The following is an 8926-nucleotide window of genomic DNA, read 5'->3' as shown; positions in this document are numbered from 1 at the left end:
AATAATCATCCAGAATCCAACTTGTCCAGCTGTTTACCTATAACAATAACTAAAGGGCCCTGAACTCAGAGTTTCATACAAAAACTCAAGGGATTAATTGAGAAGATCAAACCAGAAAACAAGATAGGAAAAGCCTATTATTTACCAGTTATCTTACACATTACTATATAGCAATGATGGTGAACCTTTTAAAGTTTTCAATGCTAACAAACATTGTCGTGGCATGCGTGCCAGTGCCATAGGGTCACCACCACTGCTATGCAGTTTATAAGTATAAAAACACCATACGGGGTGCTTCACTGTTAACTTTCGAATCCTTTGGCATGGTTGAATCTTTTGTCTCTACTGTCAGGTACGATTCCTGTCACCAGAAAGCCAGTTCCTAATACCCAAGGAACCTGCGAGGTTCACTCCTTGGTTCTCTGTGACTCTTTTTTTAAAGTTAATTTTATTAGTACATTTTAGATAGAAATAACGATGGCATTCATCATAGGGAATTTGTACCTGTACATGGTGTATCTCGATCCTTCTTTTTACCTCTTTCCCTCCGCTCCCTTTAACCTCTCTTCCCTCCTTATTTACAAAAGCTTTGTTTCCATTTTTTCCTTCTATTCTTTTTTCCTTTTCCTTTCCTTCCTTTCTCCTTCCCCCCTCTACCTAGTTCCCCTTCCCATTTGAACATTTCTTTCTGTTTTACAATGTCTATTATACATTTTGGTCTTTATTTACCCTTTCAGTTTCTCACACCAGAGAAACCATGCCATATTTGAATATCTGTGGTTAATTAATTTTTGCTTGAGTATGGTCTCAAGGTACATCCATTTACCTAAAAATGTCTCAAGTTTATCTTTCTTTCTTTCTTTTTTCAGATTTAAAAAAAAAATGGTACCGGAGATTGAACTCCGGCCCTTGCAAGTTTATCTTTCTTTATGGCAGAGTAGTACTGTATTGTAAAATAACCCAAAATGAAACAAAGCAAAATAAAACAAAAACATTTCTTTATCCATTCATCAGTTAATGGGCATTTGGGCTATTTCCAAGAGTTAGCTATTACAATCTGTGTTGCTATAAACATAGGTGTGCATATATCACTGTGTTATGATGCTTTTAATTCTTTTAGAAGATACCAAGAAAGAGAAGAACTGGGTCAAATGGAACCTCTAGTTTTAGTTTTGTGAGTTATCTCCACACTGATTTCCACAGTGGTTGCACCAGTCTACACTCCTGCTAACAGTGGAGCAGGGTTCCTTTTTTCCCACAGCCCCTCCAGCATTTATTATTGGTTGCTTCCTTGATAACAGCCATTCATTCTGGAGTGAGGTGGAATCTCAGTGCTATTTTAATTTGCATCTCTTGAATGACCAGTAATGTTGAACATTTTTTCATATATTTATTTGCCATTTCTATTTCCTCATGTGAGAAATGTCTACTCACTTCAGATGCCCAATTTTGGATTGGATCTGTAAATTTTGGGGGGGGCCTGATTTTTTGGGGTACTTTATATATTCTGGATATTAGTCCTTTGTCTGAGGGACAGCTGGCAAAAATCTTTACCCACTCTGTGGGTTGTCCCTTTGCTCTGTTGGTGGTTTCTTTTGCTGATCCTAGTTGTTGATTCTTTGTGATATTTCCTGTGTGATTGGGGTTTTGTTCATATAGTCTTTGTCTACACCAATGTCTTCAAGATTTCTACCTATTCTGTCTTCCAACAGATTTAGTGTTTCTGTTTTTATAGTTAGGTCTTTGATCCATTTCGATGTTAGTTTAGTTCATGGTGAGTGATATGGGTCTAGTTTTAGTCTTTGGCATGTGGAATGCCAATTTTCCCAGCACCATTAAAGAGGCAATCTTTCTTCCAGTGAAGGTGTTTGTTCTCTGTCTTTGATGAAAGATTAGTCAGAACACAGGGCATCATACGGAGTATAGTGAGAGTTTATTGCAAAATGATAGGTTTTCAGAGCATTAGATAGAATACACCTTCAAACATGAAGGGTAGGCAAGTGTCAGAACAGCAGTTGCACTGAATGAGATCTCAGATCACATTTATATGATTGACTGGGTCTTTCAAGGAGTATAATTTCCTTTCTTTCGAGGTCATTGATGTTTTACAAGGAAAATGGGCTTTTTTGACCAGCTTCTGATGGAAGAAGTTTCCTGTTTATTCCCTAGGTGGGATGTTTCTGTTTGGTTTATTTTGAGACCTTGAGGTTTTCTCTAATCCTTCACCATGGTCTGAAATTTGTGCAAGTCCCAGACCTTATCAGTACACTCTGATGAAGTTAATTACTCTTGGGCTAAGGTTTGAAACCACAGACTTTGCATTTTATCTGTAGCTAATGATTAAGAAAATGAAGAGAAAAGGGGTAAAAAATCAGGTCTTCTGCTTTCATGTAGCCCTCGGTGTCCATCTCTAGATCTGCTAATATCTGACTCTCCGCCTAACAGTCCTTGCTTTGGTCATCTGGATTCTGCTGATTTCACTCCTTGCTTCAAACTTTCCATTAATTCCCAAATTCCTCAAAATAGTCCAAGGAATAACAGTCCTCCGAAGAGGACCACAGCCTAATCTCTGGAACCTGACTGTGTTGCATTATATGGAAAGGTGGTTTTGCAGGTGGGATTAAATTCAGGATTATGAGATATGGAGATTATCTCGGATTATCTGGATGGTCTAAGGTAATCAGAACTGCCCTTGTAAGAGGGAATGAGTACGGCCAGAGTCAGAGAAGGGAGATGGAAAGGTGGAGTAGGATGTGGAAGTGATACGGGGCTCTGAACTACGGAATGCCAGTGGCTTCTAGAAGCTCAAAGACAAAGATGATTCTGGTCTAGATCCAGAGCAAGAGAAAAGTGTAGAGGAGTATGTCCGGGTAACATTCAGGTCCATATTACTGAATGTCACAGAATTATAGTTTCCTGAAAATCATCAAGTACAATGTAGACACATATAAACCACAATGGTCATGAATATTCACAAAATTCATTCACAATGTTCCTATGCCTCTGCTCACAGGCCTCTGCTTTTTTATATACTAATAGTGGATTTAATAATGTCTGCCAGAAAGATATATTCAAATCTCAGCCTGGTGTGGTGGCACACACCTGTAATCTTAGCACTAGGGAAACTGAGGCAGGAGGATAACCTTGACTTTGAGGCCTAAGCTGCATAATAAGACCCTGTCTCAAAAAACCAGAAAAGAGGGCCAGGGATTTAGCTCAGTGGTTCTGCTGCCTGTCTTATAAGTGGAAGGACCCAAGTTCGATCCCCAGTACCAAATAAAAAAAAAAAAAAAAAAAAAATCAGAAAAGAAAGAAAACAAATGTTCAAATCTCAATCTTCAGAACCTATGAATGTGTCCTTATTTGGAAAAAAAGTTATTTGCCAATATAATGATGTTAAAGATCTCAAGATAAGACCACTGGATTTTGGGTGATCTTATACCAGGTCCAGTGATGGGCATCTTTATAAGAGAAAGGCAAGGAGAAAGAATGGGGTTTCAGGGAGACAAGAGGTCGGCAGAACAGATGTAAAGAGGAAGGCAGAGATGGACTGTGCTGCCCAAACCAACGCACTCCCTCCAGCCAGCACACACCAGAAGAATTAGTTAGGAAGGATTCTTTCTTAAATCCTTCAGAGAGGTCACAGACCTTCTGGCCTCCAATGCAGGGAGAGAGTAAGGTCTGTTGATTTCGGGTACCTCCGTTTGTGGTAATCTGTTCAAGCAGTTACAGGAAGTGTATACAGTAATCTTCCTTAGACTCCTCTATTGTGCCGGAAGTCATTGTGATCCTGCTGCAGACAAGTCTCTTTGCCGTTCTTTTCCCTCCTAACCTTGCAACATTTTCGCTCGTGGTGATCTTTTCTCTTTGCTCCAGTGCTTTAATGACCCATCTGTACACATTTCTCTGTGTGCTTTGGTTTTAGCACACACAGTACAAGTAACATTAAGATTGGAAACGTTCAACAACTGAGTTGGCACAGTGACAGACAATCCAAGTGGACCACAGCTGCAGTGATGGAGCCAAGTCCAGGAAGCCCCCTTCTGGGCCAGGTACTGCCCTTTAGGAGCTAGACTGTCGCAACCAGATATTGATAAAACTCCTGGTGTCAATTCTTACTGTGTCCCAGGATCCATGCTAAGTGGATCATCTCTTTGAAACATCACCACAACCCTGTGGGTGAGGAAATTGAGGCCTAGAGATTCAGTGTTGTGCCTGCGGTCACTCAGGTATTAAGCAAGTGACAGATGGCCTGACTTTGGAGTCTGTGCTCTGTGGTGGGGTATGTGAAAAAACATCTGGAGAAAATCATTTCTCTACAGAGTATCTGGAGTAAGGCATACTTAGAAAAAGGATGCATCCAGTCTGGAGGTCCTCAGAAATGGAAATTAGTTACTTCACAAAATGATGCCAGAGGGCATGCTAGTATGCTAGTAACTTCATCCTTGATTCCCATTAGAGCTGTAGACTAAGGGCTGGGAGGGAGGTCTCAGTAGGAAACACAGTAGGTATGTGGAGTTGCCTTTCCTGCCCACACTGGGAGGATAGGTGAGCTGTAAGCTCTTTTAAAAATTGAGTACATATTCCAGGGTTTTCTGGGGAGTTAGGAATTTCACCCAAGGCCCAGTGGTGTGAATTTGGTAAGATTTCTTGAGCCCTGAAACCTCCCCACATTGGTTGTTCTTCCCTTGCCGGCTTCCCTGAGGCAAGCTACCAAGAAGAGAACATCAAAACTTAGGTGAGGGAGGGGTAACATAAAAGACAGGTTAGGACAGGTTAGGCAGGCAGACTTGCACCTCCAGTTTAGAGAGCAAAAGCAAAGTAAAAAAATAAGATGGCAGGTGGGTGACTTTAAAGCGGGAATAGCCCTAAGCAGCTGGCTCGCACAAGTGAAGAGAGGAGAAGCGCAGAGGTCTCTGTAGCCCAGCCAGAGGTGTGGCCCCAGGGGGCCGAGGCAGGCGGATGGGAGGAGAAACTGAGGGGATCACAAGAAAACAAGAGTAGCTGCTACCCTGAAATTTACTATCAGGTGACCCCCCTAATTTGGAAGTACCCATATCTGCCAACAGGCACTTTTAAATTACTCTAGTCCCAAGCGATTAATTATTCTATTCTATTAGTTAGTTGTTGGCAGTTCTGCCACACCATAATCAGAAGCTGAGCTATTTCAGGGACTGTTTCTGAGTCATCTTGCCAACTTTTTGTATATATATTTTTTACCACTTCTACAGTCTCATTCTTTCACTCAATGTATACAGGTGATAATTATATTCTTTTCTTTGCCTATGTTTTTCCCCCCTGTAAGATCAAAATAGCAGCAGCAACAACAACAAAAAAATTAGATGTGATTTTTTTGACTATTTTATGGAGATTTAAAAGGTAACCTAAATACTGTGCTTTAGGTTAGATCTAAAATGACAAATTAAGTGCTTTTCTGAGATCTGCAATAAGCAGAAGTCTATGTATGGAGATAGCCTTGTGTGTGAAGGGCCTCTCAAAGTGTGTGCCCACCTTGTCAAATTTCCAAGTCTTTAAGAATTTTTTTTCCAGCTTTAATTGAGTTTATTGGTGCATTTTAGGAATGCAGTAGAGTTACATTCATTGTTGAGATCTTGTACCTCTACATGACAAGTCTTGATTCTCATTTTTTCCCCTTACCCCTGAAGAATTCTTTTTTATGGTTAATAGATCTGGCCTGGTGTTGCCAGTCAGCTTAGGGTTCCTTTGCTCAATTCAGATGGAAATTGTGAATCGGCCAAGTGCACCTCTTCTAGTAGTTCTGATGTCACCAGGCCGTACTGAACACCAACAGCTGACATGGCCAGCTGCTGGTCACTGCTGCTGCCAGTTGCACTGTCCATGTCAGCTTGTCTCTGCCATTGGCAGTTGGACACTGGCCCTGGACACTGGGCTAGCGGACCAGTGCCAGAATACTGCTGGTCTCCGGAGCACTTCAGCATTAACAGCTCTGTTTAGGACATTTTTTGGAGCCCGCACTACCCGAGAAATAAATCATGAGCAGATTTACAGGAACACTAAAGCAAGTCTTTATTCAATAAGACGTGTAGAACTAATAGTACATAGGAAAGAGCCCTCCTGTACTAAAACTCAAGAAGTGCCTGAGGCATCACTTATGTAACTGCTTGCAGGGCTGTTTCAGTAAGGATGAGGGCTGAAACCAGAGAATCTTCAGGAAGGCTTGCTAAGGATGCTGGGTATGCAAATTAGGGGCCTAGAGTCCCTCCTTCCTGAATTTAACCACTCCCAGGTGCTGGGGTAGGGGAGGGGCCCCTACTGCGCTCAGTATGGAGTGGACAGTGGCAGTTTGATATCCAGGGAGGACACTGAAGCAAACTGTCCCAGTCCATCAGGGTGCAAGGCGGAGCAAAGGCGAGGAAGGGGGAGGGGCATGCTAGATGTTGCCCTCCCCCTACAGCCTGCCCAGGGACAAATGAGACCGACAGGCGCGTCGCTCCCACAGTCGCTGTCTTTACTGTCGCTGGCCTCACTGTCCCTGCAGAACCTGCTGCCCTGAAACTGAACCTGCGGGCCCCAGCTCAGCACTTTGCCGAAATATTAAGACTCTGCTCCTCAGTAGTCTGAGCCCGCACCGACCGCGAGGATCGGCTCTTCCATCGGTTCTAGCGCTTCGGAAAGCCAGCCTGCATCTGTGGCCGCTGCCCTCGCCTAGCTGGGGCGCGCGTCCTCCGTGAACCTGGGCGAGGCCTCTCTGACCCGATCGCTGCCGCTGCTGCCGCAGCCGCGGCCGCTGCCGGTGCTTCAGGACAGAAGGCTCAAGGGGGAGCCCGAGCGCCTGCAACCGCTGTGCCGCCCCCTCCACGCTGCCCCGGCCCTGCAGGAGCCCCGCGCCCGCCATACTGCCCTGGATTCCGACCGCGGACGCTCCTGCGGGGACCCGGCCGGGTACAAGGGCGACCTGATGGCCGAGGGCGAACAGTGGGCCAGCCGAGACCTGTTCATCGGAAACCTGGACCACACCGTGTCGGAGGTGGAGCTGTGCCGGGCCTTCGGGAAGTACGGCATTATCGAGGAGGTGGAAGTCAAGAGGCCTGCCAGAGGGCAGGGCGCAGCCTGTGCCTTGCTGAGGTTCCAGAGCCTGGAAGCGGCCCAAAGAGCTAAGATGGCCATGTCAGGCCGCGTCTTTGGCAGAAGTCCCATTAAGGTGGGTTACGGCAAGGCCAACCCCACCGCTCGCCTCTGGGTGGGTGGCCTGGGACCCAACACCTCACTGGCAGCGCTGGCCCAGGAGTTTGATCGCTTTGGAATCATTCGGACCATCGATCACGTTAAAGGAGATGACTTTGCCTACATCCAGTTCGAAACCCTGGACGCAGCCGAGGTCGCCTGTGCTGAAATGAGGGGCTTTCCTGTGGGTGGTCCACACCGTCGGCTCCGTGTGGATTTCGCCAAGGCAGAGGAGACGCGGTATCGCCCGCAGGGCCAGCCCTCAGCCCTTCCTGTGCACTGTGACCTTCTCGCCGATGGTTATACCTGGCACTCAACCCTGGATACGGACCTGCGGGTGCGAGATAATACGCCCCGATACCTGTATTTGGACCGAGACCGGACCTTTTTAGACGCGGACTGGATGGGTCCCAGGAAGAGTGCGGATCCCAGAAGCAGCCTGGAGGGTTACAGCCGCTCAGTGCGCAGTCGCGGGGGTGAGCGCCGGCGAGCGGAAGCAGGCAGAGTCCTGCCCAGGCCCTGGGAAGACGGCGCGGAGGACAACCGCGGGAGGGTAATCCCCCGCGCCTCTGCCGAGCGGAGATGGACCAAGGGTGTTAGACAGCAGTACGGCTACGAGGAGAACCGCTCTGATGCTGTGACCAGGGAGCCAGGCTGCAACTCCCTCAGCAACAGCAGACGTGAGGCGGAGGAGTGGGGCCACCACTTCTTCCGCAGAGCTCCAGACTCTTTCTTTCTGAAGAAGACGAGAGAGAGAGAGGACAATTATTGGACCACTGAGGCCGAGCCCAAGTCTCTTGAAGAACCAAAACATGAGACCAAAAAGCTGAAGACTCTTTTAGAGTGCGCTCAGACATTGCAGCTGGGTTGGAATGGGCTTCTCGTGTTGAAAAGCAGCTGCTTCCTAACATCTATGTATATCCTAGAGGGGGACCAGGGAGTCGTCAGAGGTCTCCTCAGAGACCAGGCTTCCGGGAACAAGCTGACCCAGCTGAGGATTACCCAGCGCCTTCGACTGGACCAGCCCAAGTTCGACGAGGTCACACAACGCCTCAAGCAGGGGAGCGCCGATGGCTATGCCGTGCTCCTAGCCACCCAGGCGGTCCCCAGTGGAGCTGGCACCGAGGGGATGCCTCCCGAGGAGCCAGGCCTACAGAGGCGGCTTCTCAGGAACCTGATCTCTTACTTGAAGGGCAAGGAGGCTGCAGGGGTGATCAGCCTGCCTGTGGGCGGGTCCAAGGGCAGAGACTGCACCGGCATGCTCTATGCCTTCCCGCCCTGCCCCTTCTCGCAGCAGTACCTCCAGTCTGTGCCGAGGACCCTGGGCAAGCCGGAGGAGGAGCAAATGCTGGTAGTGATAGTAACAGATGTGGCCCAGCCCAAAGCTGCCTGTGCCAGCACCATATCTTTGTCCCAAAAGCAGTTACTTTAAAATTAGATTCCTTTTGGCCTGTTAGTCTGCCTGTTAATCTGTACATATGACAATTAACTGTATAAGGAATTATAAGATAAATAAATGAATCTGAGGGCCGGGGATTTAGCTCAGAGGTGCTGCCGCCTGCCTTGCAAGCACAAGGTCCAGAGTTTGATTCCCTGTACATTGAAGAATGAGAAACTAGAGAAATTTATAGCTAAGTGGATGCACATTGAGGCCGTACTCTTAAGTGAGATAAATAGAACTGGGAGGTGAAGAGGAAGAATCATCTAAATGTATTATGTA

At 46.6% G+C, this 8926-nt stretch overlaps 1 protein-coding gene across 1 annotated transcript; it reads left to right on the top strand.

The window, feature by feature from the left end:
• The first annotated feature begins 6165 nt into the window (after positions 1-6165).
• On the top strand, positions 6166-8638 carry LOC104859166 (putative RNA-binding protein 15B). Its single transcript, XM_010619670.1, has 3 exons — positions 6166-6215; positions 6521-6638; positions 6692-8638. The coding sequence occupies exons 1-3, from the start codon at positions 6166-6168 to the stop codon at positions 8636-8638; spliced, it is 2115 nt and encodes a 704-aa protein (XP_010617972.1).
• The last annotated feature ends 288 nt before the right edge of the window (positions 8639-8926 follow it).

This window comes from Fukomys damarensis, unplaced genomic scaffold, assembly GCF_012274545.1.
Source record: "Fukomys damarensis isolate Sample0158 unplaced genomic scaffold, DMR_v1.0_HiC HiC_scaffold_5, whole genome shotgun sequence".
Taxonomy (NCBI): domain Eukaryota; kingdom Metazoa; phylum Chordata; class Mammalia; order Rodentia; family Bathyergidae; genus Fukomys; species Fukomys damarensis.
The sequence above is the reverse complement of the archived record's forward strand: the minus strand, read 5'-3'. Positions and strand labels throughout refer to the sequence as shown.

Excerpts from the sequence above, each read along its gene's own strand:
- LOC104859166 (XM_010619670.1), top strand. The coding sequence starts at position 6,166 with ATGAGGGCTGAAACCAGAGAATCTTCAGGAAGGCTTGCTAAGGATGCT. Across the intron at positions 6,216-6,520 it reads AGGCTTGCTAAGGATGCTGG|AACCTGCTGCCCTGAAACTG; the intron begins GTATGCAAATTA and ends CTGTCCCTGCAG. Across the intron at positions 6,639-6,691 it reads GAGGATCGGCTCTTCCATCG|CTGGGGCGCGCGTCCTCCGT; the intron begins GTTCTAGCGCTT and ends GCCCTCGCCTAG.